General features: G+C 43.8%; 1 protein-coding gene and 1 long non-coding RNA gene across 4 annotated transcripts in view; one reads left to right on the top strand and one right to left on the bottom strand.

Annotated features, from left to right (window-relative positions):
- Positions 1–16,156, bottom strand: part of CYGB (cytoglobin) — a 54,261-nt gene extending 38,105 nt beyond the window's left edge. Inside the window, exon 1 of one of the 3 annotated variants that reach the window (XM_083597969.1) lies at positions 15,419–16,156. In XM_083597969.1, coding sequence (XP_083454095.1) covers positions 15,419–15,561 — 143 coding nt within the window. In that variant the 5' untranslated portion in view covers positions 15,562–16,156. The remainder of the gene's footprint in view (positions 1–15,418) is intronic. The other 2 variants (XM_083597970.1, XM_083597968.1) reach the window with 2 other exon arrangements.
- Positions 16,157–22,526: 6,370 nt separating this feature from the next.
- On the top strand, positions 22,527–24,012 carry LOC310755355. Its single transcript, XR_014544325.1, has 2 exons — positions 22,527–22,834; positions 23,681–24,012. It is a non-coding gene; the product is annotated as an uncharacterized lncRNA (long non-coding RNA).
- The last annotated feature ends 1,934 nt before the right edge of the window (positions 24,013–25,946 follow it).

The following is a 25,946-nucleotide window of genomic DNA, read 5'->3' as shown; positions in this document are numbered from 1 at the left end:
CAACTATTTTCATCCGCTACCCATGTAAGGTTTCTCAGTCCTGTTTAGCATTTGCTTTTGCAAAATTAAATTTAAGATATTGAAATCCAAGTTTGCTTGCTATATTGGCCAGGCAATTATTGTTTGGCATTCCAGAATTATATGAGACACTGCAGGCTGTGATTTAGAGAAATTAGAAGCCATCCCTGTTAAGTTTGTAGAAGAATGGCTCCCATTCTTAACATGCCTTAGCTCTTAGAAAACATTTTGCAAACTCCCTCTAAGATTTACTTGCATACGTTTGTATTAAGTATTAATGAAGTTTCTATTCTTAACAAAGAACACCCATCTTCATGGTATGTTTTATATGTTATATTTCTGCTAACCAGTGCTGAATACAAGAATTTGGGAACTTTATAGATCTCATTTTTTTTTATTGTGTAACTGTTTTGCACATTTTTCTGCTTTTTCTTTTGTAACTTTATTACGAAACAACAACGCAAACCCCCAAATAAAGCAAAATTGAAATAAGAAAGAAAGAACACAGAAGCCATCCTAGAGCCCAAATAAGCCAACAGTCATCTTTACTAGTAAAGCTTTTTGGTCAAAGTTCAGTCACATACCGTATTTTTCGCTCTATAAGTCACACCTGACAATAAGATGCACATAGTTTTAGAGGAGGAGAACAAGAAAAAAAATATTCTCTCCCTCTCTGCTCAGCGCCTCTCCAGCAAAGCCAGAGGAGAAACGGAAGGGGCTTTGTTTCTCCTCCTGCTTTGCTGAAGGCGCGCTGCACAGAGAGGGAAAGCTGCACAGCGCCTCTCCAGTGAAGCGAAGCCAGGAGAGCAAGAGGGATCGGTGCGCACTGATCCCTCTTGCTCTTGCTCTTGCTCTTGCTCTCGCTCTCGCTCTCCAATCCCTCTTCCTCTCCTGGCTTCAGGGATAGCCTTCCAAAGCCTCATGAGTGCAGCGGGAACGCTCCCGCTGGGCTCAGGAGGCTTCAGCGAAAGCTGCGCAGCCTGCATTCACTCCATAAGACGCACACACATCTCCCCTATAAGTGTGTCTTATGGAGCGAAAAATATGGTAAGTTTCTGGTGCTTTGCTTTCTCCAACAGTGAGATCCTTCTCAACCATGGAGCCCTTCAGTCAGATTCCCAAGTACAAATCTGGCCTGTTAAATTATTGTGAGATGAAATTAATGCAAAATGCAGAGACTTTCAGTTTCCCCAAGGGAAGAGGTGTTATGCTTTCTCACAGTGAAGGTTCTTCTACATAAAGCTACCAATTACATATTTCCTCATTGCTACATAGCAATGAAGTTCAGGGTTTATCGCTGCCTGGACGATCACAGCTTCTGAGTGAGTGTGTGCACAAGTCAACCACTTGTGTGCAAGACTGTCATAGAGCACACACAGGTTGCATGTTAATTCCTAGGTAGAAGTGCCTTCCATGTGGGGTGTCCTTAATGCTTAAAGCAACAGTTATTACTCCATGATCACGGGCAAGTCACTGTCTTTCTCAGCTTAACCTACTTCTTATCCAAGGTTGAAGAGGTTTTAATGACGGGATAATGGATTGGATAACGGATTGGATAACTTCTCTCTCTCTCTCTCTCTCTCTCTCTCTCACACACACACACACACACAGCAATTAATCATGAGCCTCTGAGGTGCCACAGTATTTGGGGCATCTGTGTTGCTGCAACTTGAATAAAATGGTCACCATTTGGCAATTCGACTCAATTCAATTGCTGTGAGGATGGATGAGATAGTGAAGTCCTAAAAAATGCTGTTTAAATATCCTAGAATACTGATAATATACACAAAGAACTTTGCGTATCCCACAAGCATTGATTACTGGGGTGATATAATACAATCACACAACCTTGCTGGGAGTTTTTGCCCACGATGGAAAGATTTGTATCCCAACTTTGCCATTTTAGGTACTGCCTGTGATTTTAGTTCTAAGACTCCAACTCCTTAGGCAGCTCTTCCACCAATGAGCTCCTCTTACAGACCACAAACTAGCATTGAAATCAATGGTCTTAAGTGCATCTAGCTCTGAGCTTGGATTGCAGCCAAAATGTTCTTCCTAATGTTTAATTTAAAACTACTGCCCTCTAATTCAAACCTGCTGCCTGGAATATCCATTCCTTGTATGTGATGAACAGTTGTTCCCTCTCCACCTTCAGATTTTGAATGTTTTCTTAAGGCTGCAGTGTTCAGTTCATATGGCGTTGCCTCTATGATAACGTCTGCATATGGTGTTCATCATTGTAAGCGTGTGATAAGCTCCCTAAAGAATGAGCCCGGAGTGCTAGGCCCTTATTGGCTAAAGGAGTTTTAAGGTACAACTCAGGAAGGCATCTCTAGCTAATCAGGAGCGGCATGTAGCTAAGCAGATCAAGCTACATGGTGATGCCACAAAGCCAATTCAGGGTGAGGGCATTGCTTCCTGCCCTCACTCTGAGTGGGCAAATCCTTTTTACTTCTGTAAAATAAAAAGTCCCGTATTTTGGTTCATTCCTAATTGTAGTAGCCACCTGTCATGTATGCTTTAGATAAGATGTCTGCATTGAAGGGTGTTGAACTATAATAATAATATAACAATAAGTTATTATTTGTACCCAGCCCATCTGGCTGGGTTTCCCCAGCCACTCTGGGTGGCTTCCAACAAAAGATTAAAAAATACATTAAAATGTCAGACATTAAAAACTTCCCTAAACAAGGATGCCTTCAGATGACCCTTGGGCTCCCTTCCAACTTGACAATTCTATTATACTATTTAAGAGGGCACATCTGAGCCAGGATGGTACAGCAGGCAGGATGTTGGACTGAAGAGTGGGGAGAACTGGGTTCAAATGTCCATGTAACCACAGGAACGTAGGAATGTGCCTTATACCAGGTCAGACTATTGGCCCATCTAGCTCAGAACTGTCTGCATTGATTGATGCCAGGGGTCTTTCTCAGCCTTACCTGGAGCTTGAACTCAGGACATTTTCCATTTAAAGCAGATGCTCTCCCACTGAGCTACAGCCTTTAGGTAAGCCATGAAGCATACTAGACAATAACACAAAGGTCATATTCTTCAGCTGCTGATTCTATTTCCCAGGGACAGTCCCAATTTTCTGGAACCTGACCCTGGATTAACCATTGCCCATATTATGTCCTTATATCCCTTTTGCCATGCGGAGAAATGCTCCTAAAACCTTGTCACTATCTGGATAATCGTGGTTCCTTACGGATACCTTGAAACTTCTGTTCCTTTAGTAACTTTGGGTATGGGTTTGTCGCTGCTGCTTTTGGGGTATATTTCATAAGCCACTAGCCTTTAGAGCAGCCTTTCTCAACCTGTAGGTCCCCAGATGTTGTTGAACTACAACTCACATCACCCCTAGCTAGCAAGGCCAGAGCTCAGGGATGATGGGAGTTGTAGTCCAACAACATCTGGCGACCCACAGGTTGAGAACCGCTGCTTTAGAGGCTAGGAAAATTAGATATAAGTCAGGGAGCTATAGCTCAACAAGATTTGGACAGACCTCGAGTAACTCTGTGGCTGATAAGGATTTGAACCCAGGGCCTTAGCACAGCACCATGCTGCTTCTCTTGTGATCACTTATGGCCTGCTCAAATGCAGATGATACAGCGAGTGACATGGACCACAAATTCTCCCAAAATTTGTACATCCGTGGAGCTGTTGAAATATTTACTGGTGAGAGAGGCAAGCTGCAAAAGCCAGCCGAATACAATTCTGAGTACTGCTTTTCTTCTCGACGTGCCTTCACAACAGCCTCTCCACATGACCTAGTTCTCCAGGAGGGAAGCAATGATCAATTATCCAGCTGCAAAATGTGCAGGCATGAGACGAGTGAGGGAGCCAGCTGGGTGAGAGAGCTGCTATCACACAGGTACTATTCGCTTCAAACCACATGCATCCTGCTTTGAGGGCACACATGCCTTCACCAGAGTAGCTCCAAAGTGAAGGGGAAAGGGGAGGGGAGGTTAGGAAGGGATCTGGGAAGTGTTCCCTAATTAGGATTTATTTGCGCTCTTTCCTTTCCCTCCCTCTATCCTCTCCCACTCTCCTCCACCTCAGTCTCCTTCATTGGCCTCTTCCTGTCATACAGTGACTTATTAGGACTGCATGGGTGTGTGAAAGGACCCTTTACGAAACCTCTCCAGCATCTTGGAGGAAAACAAACGGGATCTTAAAAAAATAAATAAGTGATAAATGATGTACACAAGACCAAAGCAGAAAAGAAAATCAAAGCAGCCAGAGGCAGGTTTATAGTCCAATGGACTGGTTTCAAAAATTGCCAGTTCAGGGGAACAAGGCGAGCATCCAAGATGTTGGCTGAGCAGGACATCCCTTTGCAGAAGCTAAGCTGATTCTTCCTCAACAGGGCTTCTTCTTCCATGTATTGAATCCTTCTGGCTTTAATAATGCTTTCTACCAATTACCTGGGACGCAAGGTTGGGCAACAGATCTATCTATACCTGACTCCTCTATTTAAATAATGTTGCTGTCTTGGCTCCTCTTCAGTCTGTGAAACATGGCTACATTTGACATATGTGTGAAGCATCGCTGGGGCTGGATCTAGACGCATCAAAAAAAAAGTTTCCGGAAAACGCATTGTAAACCTCTTAACGGGAAATCACGTTGGCGGAAGACGGAACTCTACAGCGCCATCTGGTGTCACAGTGTTATAAGACATTTAAAATGCTTTTTCTTTACTAAAGTAGCTGAGTCCCGGGTCTCCTTCAGGAGATGATGGTGCAGTTTAGTTGCAGAGAATGCACAGGGTTGCCATCGTGGGGGCAAGCAGAGCAGTTGCCCTCTGCTTCCCATTTATGTCACAGTACCAATTCCGTTTCTAGTTGATATAAAATAATTCCAACCAATGTCCTTATAAAATAATATATCATGCAGCTCTTTTTTGATTTAAAATTACATCTGTAAAAAGCAGGAGTTTGAAATGATACTGAAAGTATTCCAGTGAATTCAAGAACACCAAGAGTCAAGACACATTCAGTGAGCTTGTTCACAGAATCACAGAATTGTAGAGTTGGAAAGGACCCTGAGGGTCATCTAGTCCAATCCCTGGCAAAGCATAAACCTGCCTTGAACAAGTAAATTGCTCCCACTTCGCTCTACTGTGCTCCTCCTGGCTCATGCTGTGGGGAAACAAGCCATGATCCCTGACTTGGCTTTATGTCTGAACTAGGGGTTGTGATTTGTTTTGCTCCAAACAACCTTCAATCTGCAGCCAAAGTTTGTTGAGAGATAACAATAAGTGAGGCATCGTGTTTCATTCCTTCCCAGAGTAAGTGGGGAGGGGAAATGATCCAGCTTGGTGTGTGGATGATAAAATAGTAACTATAGTTTACTGTGATGTGCTAACTAGGCCAGTGACTATAGGTATAATACCCTAGTCCAATCCTTTCATAGTGTGAGTGATGGGTGGGAGCGTTTCTTTTTTTTTTTTAATAATTTTTATTAACTGGCCAATCACATCAAATTAAATCACATCACATAAATTCCAAATTACAAAGCCAAATTTTTAAATTTTGTTGGGGGAACCCATACTTCAAGATCCAAAGGGGGATTCAGATCATCTTCTTATTACTGCGTTAATGTCCAAATCAGTCCCAATCAGTCCAAACAAAATTCATAATTCTATCCAGTCTTATCTTGGTGTTTCCACATCATGTCTTGTTCATATAATTTCTATTTTTCCTTTACGATCTCTTCTGTTAGTCTCCTTAAGCCGATAAGCAAAATAATAATCCTGTGTGGATTTCCCGTTCCTCCACTAAGTCCAGATGGTTTCCATATATCTCCTTTGTAGATAACATCGCTCTTTCCATCATAAATTTGGCATTTGTCGCTCTTAAGTCCCACCGAGAAGTTGATCCACGATATGTAAACAACTCTATTTCTCTCTTTCTCCTCCCAGACCCAAGAGCTCCAACAATGCCTCCCAAAATGGCGACGGCATTTTTAACTGCGTCATTCCAAAACTCTTAGCTTTCCAGCTTCATCTTGAAACATTGCTTTGGTTCGAAAGTTTATCTCCACACAGCCTTAAATTCACAGCTTAAGTCCTTAGTTTCTGACTCATTAGGGGAGGGGATTCTTGTTAAATCACATAAGAAAAAGGAAGGCAGGTTTTTTCCCCCCTCCCCCCTCAGTCATACCGTATCTTGACATATCTTCTCATATTTTATTCTTGTCTTGTTATCAGAGATCTCTTCTGTCAGCAGTCTTTACTCCCCTTTTTCCTTGAAGCATGTGCAATTTATCTCGTCCAAATTGTTTCTTTTGAAGATACTTGCAACTAGCGGCGCGAATCAGGGACGGCGTCCAGGAGTGCCGGAATCCCACAGGAGGGCTTTGTGCCTAGTGCCCCCACCCCCACAAATTCGGGGGTGGTATAGGGCACAGCAGGCAAGGGCCGTCCCCCCCCCCACAATCCTGGGGGGTTAAGGAGGCTAATTACCCCCATCATAGCCTCCAAATTACCTCGTGTGGGTCGGAGAGATGTTATTGTCAGCCATCTTCCGATGCGCCACCTAGTGGCCCCCTCGGAGTGGGAGTGTTTCAAGGCAGTACGAAAAGCAGGAAAGTCAAGTAAAGAAAGTTTGGAAAGAGAAAGGGTGAGAGAGAAAAAGAAGACATTTTATCAGTTGCATGGATGCCTGCAAGACATTTTCCAGAGGTGGGCAAAAGTGAAACACTGAAAGCAGCTTCAACAAACAATGAAAAGAATAGTGCCTGTTCTATAACTGCTACAAACTTACTACAGTGGTACCTTGGTTCTCGAACGGCTTAGTTGCCGAACAAATCGGCTACCGAACACCGCAAACCCGAAAGTAAGTGTTCCGGTTTGCAAACATTTTTCAGAAGCCGAACGTCTGGCACGGCTTCCGCTCGGGTGCAGGAAGCTGCTGCAGCCAATCGGAAGCCGCACCTTGGTCTTCGAACAGTTTCAGGAGTCAAACGGCCTCCCGGAACGGATTAAGTTTGAGAACCAAGGTACCACTGTATGTGGATGCCCATGCTCAGTCCTTTGTGTTCTTAGGACTTTTATCAGTATTAACATGTTATAGGAAGCATTGGTTAATAAGACAACACCTGTTTATTGTTTATTTCTTTTCCATTATTCTCTACAAACTCTTTGATAAGAAGTGTCTCTGCTGCTTCCATGTGCAAGAAGTAGAATTACGAAGTGAGCCTGACTTAACACACTGAGCGTGCGACCCTGTACTCTCTATAAAGCCAGTTCAGGGCCCTTAGCATTGTGGCATGAGCACTGCTCCACCAGCAGAGATGAAGGTATGACAGCAGGACGACAGTTATTCCGCCAGAAATCCCCTGTGCTGGCATAGGTGTTCTGCCGGCAACGTGCCGCTAGAGGAGTTCGAGGAAATTATGCATTCCAAGGCTGAGTGCAGATGCATCTCATCCAAAGCCTCTTCGTTTCCTTGATGTGCCCACAGAAAGTGCACAGTTCTACACCAGCCCTGGGTCTGGCATATTTTGTTCCCTCTCATTGTCCGTGTGAAGGAAAGAGAAAAAAACTGGCTCCAGCAACATCTCCCATCTTGCCAACAGTGAAACAGGAGGCCATCAAAGCATGGTAGGATCACTTCACCCTACCTGTTTTTCCTTGCAAACAAACGGTGCTGTTTGGCAGCAGGCTTTTGTTAAATTTCATGGAAAGATATATTGGTTACATTGCCAGATGTATTCTTTTCAGTCTGTAGACTGAATGGCCTTGCTGCACCATTCAGACATCAATTCCTGCCTTCATCTATTTTGAAGGTTGTTTTTGAAGGCCACTGTACTCTTCCAAGTTGTTTGCTCTGGCATAATCCCTATCTAGCTTTACTTCAGAGCAACTAGTCTAAAGATATCAACCTACGTTTTCATCCAAGTATTAGTTTATTAGGACCATTCAGACTGAAATACTGTTTAATAATATTAATAGTATTGTGAATTCATTGAACATGGTGACAGAACACAAATCATGTGTTAAAATATTTTACTGTACTATTATTATTAGTAGTGGTAGTATTAGTATTATTATTTATATGTTCAGTTTATAACCCCGCCTTTCATCAGATTGATCTCAGAGCAGATTACAACATGAAACCATCAATAAAAATCCCAAATGCAACAATTAAAACCATCCAATTAAACATCCCTCTCCCCTGCAAAAGTATGCAGCAGGGAATAAAATCTGGTACCTTAACGCAACACTCATGAAAAGCCTGGGCAAATAGGCGTGTTTTTAACTGGTGCTGATTTACTACCCAGGAAAGATGTGAAAGGCAATGGGACTACTGCAGGTCTAAATGTTTTATAGATAGTAGCCATGCCCAGTGCCATAGTGTGGCATTTTTCTAACTGAAGTGGAGGCCCTGTTCCTGCAGCACCAACATTATAAAAAGCCTTGCTGCACCATTCACACATCAATTCCTGCCTTCATCTATTATCCAGTGCGCACACATACAGACATTCACGATGCCACCAGAAGCAGGTTTCTTCACCCTGCTACCTGGCAGGGCCAGCTCAGTGTATACCTTGAGATGTTTTTGACTGGTGGTGAGGGCTGCATTGGAATCCCTGCCTGCTCAGCCTTCTTCAGCTAGATGAAAAAGCCCTTCAGTATCAAACTACAGTGGTACCTCGGGTTACATACACTTCAGGCTACATACGCTTCAGGTTACAGACTCCGCTAACCCAGAAATAATACCTCGGGTTAAGAACTTTGCTTCAGGATGAGAACAGAAATCACGTGGTGGCGGCGCGGCAGCAGCAGGAGGCCCTATTAGCTAAAGTGGTGCTTCAGGTTAAAAACAGTTTCAGGTTAAGAACGGACCTCTGGAATGAATTAAGTATGTAACCTGAGGTACCACTGTACAGCATTTGATCAGCAGAGGTAACGGTTTCTCCCCACCCCAAACCAACCAAAAGATGGATCTTTTGCAGTTGCCATTTGGCAAATATTCAGGTATACCCTGATATTGTGCATGGCTCATCGTATGTTCAGTCTGTGCTTCAGCCAGGGTTTGGAAGCCTTGAACTGTGAAGACACCTCAACACTTGGATAGTGGTCTGTTCTGGAGTCACATTGAATGCGTTTGCAAGATCAAGATGCACACACAGAGATTCCTGAAGAAGCCGTTAAAATGGTTGGCCTTAGTTGTGGAACACACACAACTTCAGCTTTCTTAGCATTCTGTCACTTGGAATTAATGGGCCTCACTTTGTAACAATAACTATATTTGGAATTGGATTGTAGGTCTCTCAAACTTGAAAAACGTATCTGTTTTTAGCAGGATTTATTATATTTTGAGCCATTTCTACTGTGATTTTCAGTGTCAAAGGTACAAGTCTCGCAAGGTAAGCTTGGCTGAGGAGTACTGGTTCAGCTCAAACGTTGTGGCTGAGCACCCAAACATCTCTCTGCTCTGTCACATTGCCGCATTTAGCACCTAACCGTACACTGGGAAGCAGAAAATCCTTCTTTCCTGACTACTGGTTTCTAGTTAGTAACGGTTTCCCTGTTGACACAATGACCCAGAAATAACATTGCTGCTGTACGTAAGAGTTAGTCTTGTGAGAGGTAAAGGAGAAAATTATTTTTTAAAGCTCCTCTTCTATATCTGAGAAATCTAAACTAAGAGCAGATTATCCCCTGACGCAAATTTTTGTTCCTTCTCCTTTCCCCACTAAGTGATGTTTAGATCTGTTGAGCGATATCACGAACAGCAGTTGATGATCACTTAATCTTTCTTAAAACGCTGTTGTGTGGACCCCTGCTTGGAAATTTCAGCTTGAGTGCTGTAAGAAACAAGGTACGCGACAATGCTTCTGTCTTCCAGCTCCATGGCTCATTCTTTTGTACCATGATTCCTTTTCTCCGACTTCCTCAGCTAAGTTGGAATAACATTTTGCAGCTGTTTTGTACAGGCACTCAACGAATCCACTGTCAATTCTCTACAGGTATCAACTGCTACCTGTACGTGCATTACGAATCTAATTGCCATTGGTTTGGCATAATAGCAGACCCAAAGAGGTAGGGACACTGCAGCAATCTGCCATATTCAATTTCTCATGCGGATATCGTTGTGCCACTGGTGTGGACACTAATCCTGGACCTTCTGGTGTGGCATTTTATCTCCTTTACTTTCCTGTGGGGGGAGTATGCCTAAATAATTGGCATATGGATGCTCAATGGAGAGGGGAAACACAAGAGGCCGAATGAGCATCTGGGTACAGATATCCATCAACGCTGCATTCTGATACGCATTCCGATACACAAATAGCTCAACTAGTTACGTGTAACTACATGCAGCTAGAGCAGGATTGGGCCATATATGGGTTATGAATCACAAACAAGCAAAACAATGTTTTTTTTCCACGTATGGCTCGTACTTTCCAGGATGAACCAGGTGCATGTGTTTGCTTGCCGACCCACCTTTGATTTCCTTCTCATATGCGCTTATGGTTTCTCACATGCACTTATGATTCGAGGCATGGCAGCAACATGGAATGGAAATTGCACAACCGGCACATGTATCTGCGCATCCACATGTGCCAGCTCACTCTATAAAGTGCCCTTGTTTGCATGACGGTTTTTTCAAAAGGAGGAAAAAGGGAAGGAGAAGTAATTCAGAAAAGCAAGAATATCTAAACAAAATTTAAAAATTCCTTCCAGTAGCACCTTAGAGACCAACTAAGAATATCTAAGATACTACCGGTACTTTCTCTAGGCAACTGAGAGCGTGAGGTCTTCAAGGTGCACACAAACGACCTCTCAAAAGTCTCCATCCTTATTTGTGGAAAATGTTCAGGAAGAAATACTGGCTCAGATCTAGTATGGGGAGGAGAAAAGAACAGAGGTTTCGCACATTACCTAGCATTCCCTCCGCTGTTCCTTTTGAAAGAGCCTTTAAGGGGAGCTCAGTGTTTTTGCTCTCCACAGGGCAGCTGCGTTTACTCTTTCTCGCTGCTCCTTGCACATGGCAAGCGGGTAATCTGACATCTTTACTATGAGCATATGCTTCGGTTTTGCACTCCACCACAAACCACACTTCTCGTGGCCAGAGGGGATCTGTATTGCTTCCTTTGCCGTCTGTCACACATGGATCTGCATTTAATGTCGACCTGCCATATTGAAATATAAAGTTGACCTGCTGCTGCTGTAACTGACTTCAGGTCAGCGAAAACCAGCTGCCTGATAAGAATCTAGGAATCCAGAATCTAGGAATTTGGAAATGGAATACTGGGTTTGCCCTATTGTTGCTAGGTTGCTCCAGCAGGATAGTGTTATGTATTTTATGACCTGTGGATTATAGCCCCAAATCGGTAGAGCATGAGACTCTTAATGTCAGGGTTGTGGGTTCGAGCCCCACATTGGGCATTGCAGGGGGTTGGACTAGATGACCCTCGCAGTCCCTCCCAACTTTACAATTCAGTGATTCCATGTTTGAAAGATGGCTGTTATGCATACCCAGGAAAAGCTGGCATGTCGTTTTCTGCTACCAGTATGGGATATACTGGTATGTATGAATGGGCAAATATATCTTCCTGTAATCTGAGTGTGCTTGGTGTTTTCATAAGGCGGGAACCTGAGGCTGTGAGTCAGCGAGTCAGCAGCCCAGAACCTTGGACCTTGGACAACTGCACAGCAGAGGGTTAAGAACGACACTGCTAGACACACACACACACACACACACACACACACACACACTTTTGTCGAGATGCAAGGCCACTGCTGGCCCTCCTCGATCCTGTTGCTGCTGCTGCACTGCACTGTGCTGTCTCTTCCTCCCACCTCAGGTGTACTTTTTACACTCCTGCGTCAGAACCTTGCCATGGGCTGCCCCATGTATGCCCACTATGGCATATATGGATGACCAACCCATTGCTTACTATGACAGCAATACACAAGAGGAAAAAGCTTGCAGTGCCCCAGATGCAAAAAGTGGAAAGGTTGTTAAAAAAGAGAGAGTAGGATTTGTTTTTCTCAGGAAGAGCTCTACCTGAGAGGTTATCAGAGGGAAATGATTTAAAATCATTGGTTAATGATTATTATAGACAAATAAAAGAGGATCTGCTCTACCTGATTATTCTGTGGATAGGTTATAATAACATATAAGCGTCTTTGCAGAAATTGGTACTTGTACAGCTGATGTGCAGGGAGATGGGAGATGAAATATTCTTGTAATATGATTGGGTTTAATTTTATTGAATAATGAAATGAAAGTTGGAAAAGCTAATGTGTTTGGAGCAGCAATGGACGGAGAGAAAAAGGAGGAACATCTGGGAGAAGGTGGGAAGTCAGCTTTTAAATTTGTATTAATTTGATGACAATTTTTAATGGAAAATCAACAAAAAATAATTGGCAAAAAGTGGAGAAGGATGATGCCCAGTACTGGGAAAGATATACCCAAATGTTGTATGGCTGGGAGCAGTGGTTCAAAGCCAGCCTGGAGAATTTGAGGAATAGTTACAACCAGAGCAAAGGGTTCCACACTCTGCAGCTCATGTACGCCTGAGGCAAGATGGGAGCAAAAGAGAGTTTTGACAATATGCCCATGACGGGTGGGGTGGGGTGGGGGATTTCATCAGCTCTGACAAGGACACCCACACCTGGACGGCAGCTGATACCGAGGCCCAGATCACCAAGAGGTCCTTGGATACAGAGTTTGCCACTAACAAGTACAGGAAGGGCTACCTGGAGGAGACCTGCGTTGAGTGACTGCAGAAATACTTGGACTATGGGAAGGAGGTTCTGCTCAGGACAGAGCCCCCAGTGGGGAAGGTGACACAGCAGGAACTTCCGGGTGGAAATCCCTCATCTGCCAAACCCCTAAAGAGATCGGCACCACCTGGAGGAAGGATGTGGAGGCCGTGGAGAACGGCCCTTTATCCAGGGACATTGCTCACAATTCTGATGGGACCTACCATGCCTGGGTCAGCATTGACCCCCAGGTCAGAGACTGCCACATGGAGCTTGCTGGCCTGCTGAAGCCACTGGTCTTGGCCTGGGAGAAACCTGCCCATGTGGGGCTCACTGTGGGAACTACTTTGGGGGTCTCGGCTGCTGTCCTAGTGATCATCATCATCCCCGTCAGGAATCAGAAGGCATCAACAAGTAGCCAGGGACCCGAGAATTCCACCAGGGCATGGCGTCAAGTTGGTGTGTGAAGTGAGTCTGGAGGGTTTGCTGTAGGGGAGAAATTAGGCTTTCTTTCACCAGGGTGTTATATGTATGACAGAGGCTACTACATAGGGTTGCTCTGTAAGAGAGCAAGTGAAAAAGCACGGTGGCAAATTTTCAAGGCTGTGAGGGTGTTTTAAAAACAAAACAAAAAACAAAAACAAAAATAGGCTAGTTTTTCTATTTTATGAAGCTGTAGATTTTGTAAATGTTAGCTATATTATTATTATTATTATTAGAATTTATATATCGCCCTATACCCAGGGGTCTCAGGGCAGGTCACAGAATAAAACCATCAGCATTTTATATAAGCATCAACAGTGCATTTAACTTAAGATATTTAGCAGGCAAAACTTTTCATGTCATGGATATGAAGGGATATGCTTTGTTTCAAACAATGTAACTTGCATATTGTATTTATTTTTATGATAAGTAAGAAGAAAAGGGTAATTCTGTGTGAACTCAAGGGAGCCATTTCTGGATATATGGGTATTTTGCTTCAAAGAGAACTTGCGTAAAGGTTTGGGATGCAGTTCTGTTTTTATCCCATTTGGTCAATTGCAATGACACCGTTTATCTCTGTAAAAGATTGTAGACCTTGGAGGGTGTTTTTTTTAGCGAAGGACTATTCTAACATCATCTCCAGTTTCCTACAGAAAAACTCTGATAGGAAACTTTAAAGGAGGGGAAAGGTGAAAAGGAAACATCAGCACACATTTGAATAGATATGCGCAGCTGTTGGGCAAAGGTCTAAAATCTTCCTCATTCTTCATCAAGCTCAAGTCAATTAATTACAAGACTACTCCTTTAAGAAGTTCTGTAAACATTTCAAGCAGCTCAGAAGACAGTAGGGTTAGAGCGAATCAGTATGATAAATGGGTGGGTGAGTGACTATCTCTGGAGGCAGGTTCACTTACCTACACGTGATATGGCAGATCTATGATTGGATCTCCCAATGTTTGCCTTTTTAAACTTAAAAGCACCCATGAGAGGCCTTGAATTAGACTGGAACACAGTGTTGCAAGAGGGGGTTAATCATTCCCCCTGTATCACTTCCCCACTTAACTCTCTCCCCCAAGCCAAACTATTACAGGCCTCAAGGAGGAGAAAATATTGGTGCCCCTGTTGTGTTTTGAAGAGGGAGTTCTGAATCCAAGCCCAAAGAGGCATTTTCAATCAGCTCCAAAATTGCTTGTTGCTGTTGCCTCCCGTCTCTAACCAGCATCTCAGGCCTGATTTCCCTTCTTACCTGCACTGATTTCTCTCTCTCTCTCTCTCTCTCTCTCTCTCTCTCTCTCTCTCTTTCTTTCTTTGTGCATTTGTGACATGCCCAAGAGAGTCCTGGGCAGTTTCAGAATAACAAAACAAGGCCACTTATGGAAATAACACTGAAGAGACATTATAGCTGGGGGAAAGCCACAAACCACATGACACTTACCTGGGGGCTATTTACAAATAGGGTTTCTCACTGAAGTGCATAGGAGTAAAATAAGCTAAATACAAATGAACAGTTTTCATGGCTTGGGCAATCACACCGGTGAGAACCCACGTCCGTTTTAAATCTATGCTTCTCGTCTTATGCGTTCCACCTGGACAGCCCCATATAAACACACCTGCCTTTCGGATAGATTTCTGTGACTCTCAATATGCTGTGTAACCATTCACAATATTGTGCAGCCACCTTGCATTTAAGCGTTCCTGGACCTCCATCCCTCTGGTCCGGCAACCTTCATGCCAGCCCCAGGAGACAAGTTCAGCATTATCTTTTATACTGACATTGCACCCCAGCTGATGAGCAGATGGTACTGACAAGCTTCGGCAGCCTTGTTTCGGATTTATCTTGGCTCGCAAGTTGCTTTATTTCACCCAGGAATCTGGTGTATGCTTAATTCCATTAGCAAAAAGCTAAATCAGAACCACAGAACAGAATCCCTTCCTTCGACCCTCCCCCCTCCCCTTTGCACCCACAAGGATAAGATGACTTTTCTGGCTGAAATATTGATTCTCATCAACTACAGCAACAGAGGTATTCCTCCTCCTGCTATTTCCCCTTCTCTGGTATCTTGAAATCAAAAAGGCAGTGAAATCATTCCCAGCCAGAACTGATCAACTGGAGGGAAACAGTTGCTGCCATCCAGCCTTTGATCGATTTTGCTTGCATATTTATTTATTTTTTGGCTTCTTGTGTGCCATTGTAAATACCTGATCAGTACGGAGACCCCAACGTCCTCGCAGTTGGCGTAGACTCTGCTCCATGTCTCCTGAATCACCTTTTTCTCTGCGTCTGACATCTCTTCGCTTCTTTCCCATCTCTCAATCTCCATTTCTCCTTGGACTTTCTCCATGAAAAACAGCCAGCAAAATCTTCCAGGGAAGCCAGGAGGAAAGAGAGGGGTTTGTGAGAGTCTCTCCTTCTCTCCGTGTGTGTGTGTGTCTTTTTTGTGTGTGTGTGTGCGTGCGTGCGTGTGTGTGTGTGTATCCAGCAAAAAGAGATAAGGTGTTCTGTTTGTGGGTGGTGTAGCTGATACTGTTCCTGGCTTCCTCTCACTCTCTCTCTCTGTGTATGTGTGTCTGTCTATATAGAAAGAGAGGTATGTAATAAGAGATAATCAGGGGGAGAGAGAGAGTGTGTGTGATCAGATTTCAGATCTTCCAGTGCAGCCCCTTGCTGTGGTTCACTTCAGCTCAGCGTGTCTGTGTGTGTTTGTGTGTGCGTGTGCGTGTATGACTCTGAAGGGGAACTGACAAAAAGTAAAATATTCAAAGGCATTGCAAGACCAGCCTTTTTACCAATGTGTGAACGTGAGCTCACTTTTCTCTCTCCTCCCCCCGCCCTCCCTCTCCCTCCTCCTCCTCCTCCTCCTCCTCTTCAGTGTGTGTGTGTGTGTGTGTGTGAGAGAGAGAGAGAGAGAGAGAGAGAGAGAGAGAGAGAGGTGCTCTTCAGTGTCAAATTCTCCTGTTTTGAGTATTTTATGACTTGAGATTTCTCCTTTTTTTCCCCTCCTTCACCATTTGTAAACAGCTCAGAGAAAATGGAGCATCTGAAGTGAGCAGTTAAACTTATCCCAACAGCTGGCTTAGCTGAGATAGAGCTTTCTGATTCCCACCATATTCCTTAGGAGATTGTTTTTATCAACAGCAGCAAAAATCCTTGCTACCCTGTGTCTTTTTTGAAGGGGCTGGGAGAAGGCGCTATTAAATAAATGTTTATCTTCCACAGAATCTGAATTATACCCGGCTTCCAAGGAAATGTTTCTAATTATAAAATATTTCCCTGCCTTCATCTAAACTGTGAATCAGATATCGGAGGAATAATCTGATTTTAAGCACGTGTGAGGAAAACATATTTGCGGATTCACTTATTGACTTTAATAATAATAATAATAATAAAGATTGGAAAGCATGGGGGTTGGTTTCCAGGCAAGGGTGGAAGAGTGGGTTTAGAAGCAAGGACAAACATATCCGCTGTTTGGTGGTGGTGAAAATGCTGTGTAGATTTTTTTGGTTTAATTCAGCCTGCATGTGTGACATTTCAACTCATTTGAGGTAAAAATAGTGGTGTTCAGTCCCCTTGCAAGTGTGTAGGAATAGACAATACATCAGAAGTTGGAAAGAAATAGATAGAAAAGGTGCAAAAACAAAACCCTCCCAAAAAGGATAGTTACAATACCATGTTAGTCTTTTGCAGCAAAAACAACCGAGAGTCTTGTGGCACCTTAAAGAGAGTCAGTGTGGTTTAGTGTTAGAGTGGGTTCTGGGAGACCCGGGTTCAAATCTCCACTTGGTGACCTTGGGCAAGTAGCTCTCTCTCAGCCTAACCTACCTAACAGGGTTGTTGTGAGGATAAAGTAGGGAGGAGAATTATGTACACAATCTTGAGCTCCTTGGAAGAAAGTTGAGGTATAAATGTAACAAACACTTAAAAATATTGTGGCATATTACAGTCCACTTCATCAGATGCATAAAGCGTTATCCTGAGCAGCAGTCAGAAGGGAAAAAAAATGTAGGAAAGCGCTGTTGCAGAAAAATGCAGATGATGATTATATCATTAGGAGTAACCACTCCAATAATTTTAAGATCCAGTTAACTGTTGATAACACAGACATCCTGGCATTGGTAAACAGGTATATACATCAATAAATGAGTCCATGCATGTTATTAATGGACTTCACTTCCGCATAGCAGAGGAAGAGTACAGCTTTCTTCCCTCCACATCACCAGTTACAATGTCTGGGGTAAGAAGAACCTAGTGTGGAGTTCCAAGTCCGGAAATAATCTAGGCCTGTTGGATTATTCCAACAAGACTACTGGATGCCCACAAAACCACCACTGTCACCATTGGTCTGCATTATCTCCAGACTGGAACTTAGCCAGTTCACAGGAAGCACACAGTTTAAGGCTAAACATTACTATTAATCCTAAAAATTATATTAAATTCAAACTCAGTGTTCACAAAATGGAACGGGAATGGGAATTGCATAACCCCATCACTAGTGATTGTCACAATATTCAATGTGTACTTAGGGCATTCAAATATTCTTACCACACAGCAGTCAGAACAGAGATGAATGTCATCTGGAGGAAGGATTGCATTTCTCAGGTACAAAACACAGCAATTTAGGTTGCAATTCTATTCACACTTACCTGGGAGTAAGTCACATTGAGTCCACTGGGACTTACTTCTGAGTAGTGGGTTATGCTGTTTCGAAGGCCTGCTATCCTAGTAACTAGAAAACCATTTTAAAGGACTAATATCATGCTGTGTGAAACAAATATGAATTTACTGAGCAAAAGACTGCCAGTGAATGATGTTCAGGAGTTGACTGTTCATATTTTGGATAATCTGATGTTTGACTAAATATTAGTTGCATGGCCCTACAAGGAAAGGCAGACAACATTCTGGAGTGGAAAGCAGGTTCAAATCCCTTCTCAAGACTAACAGGGGTCTCACCATCTCTCACCCTGTCCAATTTACAGGACTGTTGTGTGGACGAAATCTACATGTTCATTCCCAGTACCATTCTAAGCATGTTTACTCAAGAAGTTAAACCCTATTGAATTCAATCTGGCTTTCTCCCATTGTGTACACTTTCTAATTCCCAACAGCATAACTTTGAATAAAATCACAAACCTTGCTAAATTAAAGGGGTGTGGGGATAATCCCATTTGCTTCCTTAGATGATGAATTTGACCTATAAAATGAATGACCCGGGAAGTTCTTCTATCAAGATAAGTATCTTACAATAATACTATAAGAGTTTTAAAAAACAGAGGCGACCTATATCTATTGCTTATAATAAAAAATAAAATAAATTAAACCCAAGAATCAGGAAACCTAGATTGTACCATTTTACGTTTTTAGTCGCCACAATTGTAAGGAGGCACTACCAACCTTGAAATGTGTTCTCCAGCCCACTATGGCTATCTTAGCAATTATTTTATTTTATTTTCACAGAACGAAACTGTGGAACACCGGCTTTTGAGATAAATACACTGGGGGAACCACAATGCTCTTTGCCACTAGACTTTTGGTGTCCATTTAGATTTGAGGAGAACCTCCAAGCTATACACCTTTTCATTCAAGGGGAGCACTACCCTCAATACCCCACCCAGAACAGGCTGTCCCTCCAGTTCCTGGATTTGGAAACCTACCCACAGAACCTCTGTCTTAGTAGGACCCAGTCTCAGTTTGTTGGTCTTCCTCTAGCCTCCAGGCTCTGGTTCAGCAGCTGCCCAGCTTATCCTGATTCAGATGCAAAGATAAAGCTGGGAGTAATGTGTCTACAGTATTGGTGAAACCACACTCCAAATCCCTGGGTGTCTCCTTTCAGTGGTTCTGCATAGATATTAAATAGCATGGGGGACTGGGGGGTGATGGAACCTGGCAGGACCCCACAGCAGGACTGCCAAGTGGTCAAGCCAAAGTCCTCCCAAGCTACTCTCTGGCAGAAGTCCAGTAAGTAGGAGTGGAACTACCACTCTAGGAGAATACCATGGTTATTGGTACCTATCGTCTTCAAGAAGTTTTCCAAGATCAACAGCGTAGTTGTCTCCCCACCAGGTAAGGTAAAGGAGCCCCGGATGGTTAAGTCCAGCCCAAGGTGACTATAGGGTGTTGCACTCATCTTGCTTTTCAGGCCAAGGGAGTAGGTATTTGTCCACAGACAGCTTTCCAGGTCATGTGGTCAGCATGACTTAACCACTACTGGCACACAGAGGACTGTGACGAGTGCCAGAGTGCACGGAAACGCCGTTTACCTTCCCGCCACAATGGTACTTATTTATCTACTTGCACTGCCATTCTTTCGAACTGCTAGGTTGGCAGAAGAGCAGAGCAATGGGAGCTCACCCCGTCGCAGGGATTCGAACTGCCTACCTTCTGATTGGCAAGCCCAAGAGGCTCAGTGGTTTAGACCACAGCACCACCTGCTGTCTCCTACCAAAGGTCACCCATCAGGGTAACTGAAGCTGTTTCAGTTCTGTGCTGAGGCATGAGGCCAGATAGGAATGGGCTCATCCAGCCGGACATCCCCGCAACTGGCCAGCCACCACCCTCTCAATCACCTTGAATCAGCTAAAGGATATTTGCAACAGGGTGGCAGCTGTCCACAACCTTGGGGTCCAGGGAGGGCCTATTGAGAACGGAATCAGTCAATGAGAAACTGGATGGGGAAAGAACCTGGGGGAAACAGCATCTTTCAGATAACCTTTCAGATCAAAGCAGGTGTCTGCATAAATCTCTGTCTTTAAACAACCACCAGCAAATGCAGGTGAGGCTTTGGTGAGTTTGAGAAATGAATGATGTGAGATATTCTCTCTGCACCACCACACACACACACAGAGACACACACAGAGAGCAAGACGGTCTTAAAGAATTAAAGTGACATCTTGGAAACACAAGGTTTAACAAATGAGTCTGTGGGATTACCCAGCCAGCAAAATTTGATCCAACGGAGGAGGAAAGAGCACAAGAGGCTGGGCGTTCTATGAAAGCCCAGGCAAATCCAGGGTGATAGGAAATAATTGAGGAAATCCTTCATGCAGTTGATTGCCATGACAATAGAGCAAAAGCATTTCTTATGCTCCAGAGGGCTGTGGGAAAACTTTTATTTCTCAAACTTTAATAGGAGGAATAGATGCCTTGCAATGGGAACTGAAGCAACTATATAGGGAGGGAGGTGGAGAGACAAAGTTGCACATACTCAGTGTAAGTTGCCCCTTACAATGAGGGGGTGGAGAGTGCCATCATTATTTGCCAACACTGCAGCAACAAAATGCATGCAAAATGAAGCACTAATTGTTTTGGATGGGTGCTCCTGCCAGGGCTCTCATGGCAACTGACAGACTTTCAGGAGACTTAATGAAATCAGAGATCACTTTTGAAAGAAATTTTCTCTTCACTTGCAGGATATTGTTGCTGGCAAATATTACCAGTTGTACCTCTTTCCTCATATCAAGCCACAGTCAACAGTTGCTTGAACAAAAGGCCACTTGGGCCAATATTCAAAAGTGCAAGTTGACACAAGCTATGAGTAGATGATTTGCACAGAATGAACCCTGTGACAACATTATTAGCAATTCTAAAAATCCACATTTAGGCGTTAACTTTATCAGGCCAGCCAAAATGTTACAAGATAGCATGCGATGTTTCAAGTTCTCCTGAATTCTTTATCAGGATAGGTGGTAAACGAAACAGGGCACTCCACCCATAGCTTCAACATCAGCCAACTTTCCCCCTCACTCCTCTCTGTCGTTATGTTTACCATCTAGCCCAAGGAAGAAATCTGGAGAACTCTAGAACTTGCACACTATGTTTCGTAACATTTTGGCTGGCTTACTTAAGACACTGCTAAAATGTGAATTTTGGAATTTTCCTTGTGGGCCAACTTGGCAACCTTTTCTTTTTGAGTTAACATTAGTAACGGTATCACTTTAAAAACAGGAGGGTCAACTGACACCTATGACGGAACAGATCAATGACAGAGGATCTTGGCAAACAAAATATTGCAAATGATTTCTCAGTATTTTAGAAAATGTGCACTAGTTACTCCCTTAGAAATTTGTGTTGAAAAAGTATTAAGGGCACATACTGAACCCTAAAGTGATTTAATAAATCGGATTGCAAGTTGTGGACATAAGTTTGGCTCTCAAGCTGACTAAAGGAGAATCAGCTGGTAGCTGGGTACTTTCCTGAACAGGATTAATACCTTTATGAATATCGTTCTCTTTCAAAATGGAAATTCAGTGGTATCTTGGTTTACAACCATAATCCGTTCCAGAGGTTTGCTTGTAAACCAAAACAGGTTGTAACCCAAGGTGAGCTTTTGCCAATGGGGCCTCCCCCAAAAAATCGGTTGTACAGTGGTACCTCGGGTTACATATGCTTCAGTTTACATACGCTTCAGGTTACAGACTCTGCTAACCCAGAAATAGTACCTCGGGTTAAGAACTTTGCTTCAGGATGAGAACAGAAATGGTGCTCCAGTGGTGCAGCAGCAGCAGGAGGCCCCATTAGCTAAAGTGGTGCTTCAGGTTAAGAACAGTTTAAGGTTAAGAACGGACCTCTGGAACGAATTAAGTACTTAACCCGAGGTACCACTATAATCCCAAAAAAATGGGTTGTAATCCAAAAAAAAGGGACACTCACTTCTGGGCTTGAAGTGGTTGTAATCCAAAGCAGTTGTAATCCATAGCGGTTGCAAACCAAGGTACCACTGTAAGACAATTTCAAGTGAGACTAGTTTCTGCCGTGAGTATCAAAGAAACATTTGAGATGAACACTTTATATTATTGGGCTCTACTTTCCTCAACAAATATTGTGCAAATATACGTAGGTATGTCCACAGTAAGATCTGTTGATGTTCTAAACAGTCACTTGGGCCAGACAGCCAAATGAGGAGATGTGAATGCCAAGGAAAGGGCATTTGGAGGGTAGGACTCAAACCAATGGATTCAAGTTACAAGGAAGGAGATTCCAGCTAAACAGCAGCAAGAACTTTCTGACAGCAAGAGCTGTTCAACAGTGGAACAGGCTCCCTCGTGTGGTTGTGGACTCTCTTTCATGGGAGGATGGATGGCCCTCTGTCATGGATGCTTTAGTTGAGATTCCTGCATTGCAAGAGGTTGGACTAGATGACCCTTGGGATTCCTTGCAACTCTATGATTTTGCAACTCTATGAACATGGCATTATGACTGGCTGCCCATTCCTTTGTTAGGGAGTTTTGTTGCTGCCTCTTCATCAGAGCCAGTTGCTGGGAGATGGTTTCTCAATACACACAGATCTCCCTTCAGTGTTTTGAACAGGAAAGCCATTGGAAGAGGACACAGCCAAGCTAAAGGGAGCAGTTTGGAAGAAGAAGAAGAAGTTTGGATTTGATATCCCGCTTTATCACTACCTGAAGCAGTCTCAAAGTGGCTAACATTCTCCTTTCCCTTCCTCCCCCACAACAAACACTCTGTGAGGTGAGTGGGGCTGAGAGACTTCAGAGAAGTGTGACTGGCCCAAGGTCACTCAGCAGCTGCATGTGGAGGAGCGGGGAAGCGAACCCGGTTCACCAGATTACGAGACTACCGCTCTTAACCACTACACCACGCTGACTCTCTCACACTGGAAGGAGGCAGGGATCCTATTTTGTAATGAAGCATAGAATTATTTTGGGTTGAGTTGGAAGGGACCAGGAGGGTCATCTTGTCCAACCCCCTGCAATGCAGGAATCTTTTGCCGAACATGGGGCTTGAACTCACGACCCTGAGATTAGGAGTCTCATGCTCTACTGACTGAGCAACTGCATAAGGGGGAGAAGAGAGCTGTGCTGAATATATCAGGGTGGGTTTCCTAATAAATGGATAGATCCTATGCAGATCTCAGTGGTAGATCAGATGCCCTTTACAGATAGCTTTGTCCTTAGAAGGGGGCGGCAGTGGGCAGAGCCCCACACTCTCCTTCACATTATTGTTTATCATGACGAGGGATAATGCCAGACAAGAGCAGACAGATGCAGAGAAAGAGAGAGATCGGTGAGTTAGTTGAAGAATGGAAGCTATTGCACGGTGCAGAGCCTCTTCCTGGGGAATCTGTCATGGGATAACAAATCTGTTGCCTTTTAAGAATATCTGAGGGTTGCCTCCATCTGTGCTCTACTTGGATATTTGTAAGGAAAGCCATTATTACAAAAGCACAGCAAGTCCTGAAATCTGAGAGAAACAGTACCGTTCAAAATTTAAGTGATTCCAGGAAGGGGACCCACAACTTTAGAAATTACTGGAGGGAATGGAAAGGTTAGGCTCCATTTCCAGTTCAGAAAAACACTGAGAATCGAAACCCAAAATATTGTTTTACAAACTATTTTAAGAGGCTTTATTTGCATTCTTTGTAATGCCTCATAATAACTACAGCAGTATGGGCCATTGTGCCCTGGCACGACTATTGAATCCACAGTCCATTTCAATTTCATTTTTCACAGGAACCCCGTTGTGTGTAAAAGCCACACCTGGAAAGAACTACAGGTGCTTCTGGGAAACAACTGGATGTCCCTGACGACAAAGCAGAGTTTCCACAACTGTTAAGAACCCGTCGGTGGATGAAGGATATGACACCATCAGAGTGATGGAAAGTTGGCTCTCTCTGTGGAGTTTTGGCGAGGAAGCGATAGAGCAGCAGCCTGCCTGCTTTGTATGTGTTTGGCATAGCCTGGACATGCACTCGCTAGGTACAAGGCACCGATGAGGCACACTGATAAAACAGCATCAGGATTTATTCATCTATAACCTCATTTGAAGTAAATCCACAACTGGGTTTGTTTTGGTCCTGCTCGCTCTGTTCAGTGAGATTGAGGAGGGGAGGGAGACAGTGGGCAAAAAGGAAATGAGGCGAGAATGTGTACCTGAGAATGTACACACAGGTGTCCCTCTGTCAGACTTGGCAAGGAAAGGACAGATGCACTAATGCCCATTTCGACTCTGGTTCTTCACCCACCAGTCCATCTTATTAGTTTTCTTTCCCCTGGAATGCCTCCTCTGTGTTTTTGTTAACTTCCCCTTTGCTGCCTCATTTATCTTCTTTCCCTATTTGTCTCACTTGTTCCTTTCTATGGGTTTTTAATTAAGGCCCCCTGCCTGTTTCTGTCACTCTCCATTCCCCTTGTCTCTCATCTCCATTTCCCTGTATTCCTCCCTCCGCCTCCCTGCCCGCTTTCCGTCTCTGGCTTCCACGTCTTGCCCCTTTTAAAAGCAACCCGAGCGTATTCTGCCAAGGTTGAGCCTAGAGTGGATTGGAAATGACAGGAGCCTGACCTGCTGCTTGTCAGGGAGCAAAGGGATCAGAGTCTTGTCAGTTTCAAACTGCTTTGGAAGCAGACAAGAGCGCCTTCCAGCTTTAGCACAATAGTAAAAGATCAAGTGCATTACAGGACAACCTCCATTTTCGCTCGCTGCTGCAGAAGGTGCTGAAATAGGCTTGTGGGTGGTTGCAGTCCTGCTGCATACCTGTAACAAGCTCCCTTCTCCAGACTTCTGGGGCCATTCCAGACTGTCACTCAGGGGGAAATCGAGCACATGCGAGAAGCCAAGTTACAGGGAACTGGGCAGAGGGCCTTCTCAATAGTGGCGCCCTCCCTGTGGAACCCCCTCCCACCAGATGTCAAAGAGAACAACAACTACCAGACTTTTAGAAGACATCTGAAGGCAGCCCTGTTTAGGAAAGCTTTTAATGTTTGATGTATTGCGGTATTTTAATATTTTGTTGGAAGCCGCCCAGAGTGGCTGGGGAAGCCCAGCCAGATGGGCGAGGTATAAATAATAAATGATGATGATGATGCCATCAAATTCAGGTTGCCTAATGAAAGCATTCATCTTGATTTCTTTGCAGTGGGATACCTGTCCACATCTAAGCATTAGTTAAATCTTCTCCCCCATGTGAATTAGACTGGAGCAGTCCACACCGATGTGTATTTGAATTTGTATATGAGGAGTAACTTTGGTTTTTCCTGTTCATGCCAGTAGGCATTCCCTTGTGTGTTTGTCAGTACACAATTTTGCAGTTTTCTGGTTTTGTGCAAATCTGAGGGATCCAAAGAGAAAAAATAAGCAGAAGGCTATGCTCCTCCATTGCAGAGGAAATAAGTTATAAGCGCAATGGGAAAAGAAATGAAAGCAACTGTAACTTCTCAGCGCATACTTTTCCGATAGCTGCATAACATCTGGGGTGGAAATTTGGTGATATGATTTGCTGGAGCTGCTTTCTGGCTTTGTGCAAATCTGAGGGATCAGAAGAAAAAAAAACATGTAGAAGGCTACACACCTCGCGCAGGAAGCATTTATGAGCGTGGCTGGAAATGAAAGCATTGAGGAAGTGATGGGTGTGCCAAAGGGGCTTAGCAGAAAGTGATGATCAACCCACCCACTCCAAAACACTGAAACAAATCAAGTTGACATTTTGGAGTCTGATTTCCCACAGCTTATTGCATGGGTAGGCAAACTAAGGCCCAGGGGCCGGATCTGGCCCAATCTCCTTCTAAATCTGGCCCATGGATGGTCTGGGAATCAGTGTGTTTTTACATGAGTAGAATGTATCCTTTTATTTAAAATGCATCTCTGGGTTATTTGTGGGGCATAGGAATTCGTTCTTTCCCCCCCTTCAAAATATAGTCTGACCATAGCTGTCAACTTATAGATTTGAAAATAAGGGACCAGCAGCCAAAATAAGGGACCTGCAGCCTCACCTGTTCCAGG

Source organism: Podarcis filfolensis, assembly GCF_964270895.1.
Source record: "Podarcis filfolensis genome assembly, chromosome: 2".
Taxonomy (NCBI): Eukaryota; Metazoa; Chordata; class Lepidosauria; order Squamata; family Lacertidae; genus Podarcis; species Podarcis filfolensis.
The sequence above is the reverse complement of the archived record's forward strand: the minus strand, read 5'-3'. Positions and strand labels throughout refer to the sequence as shown.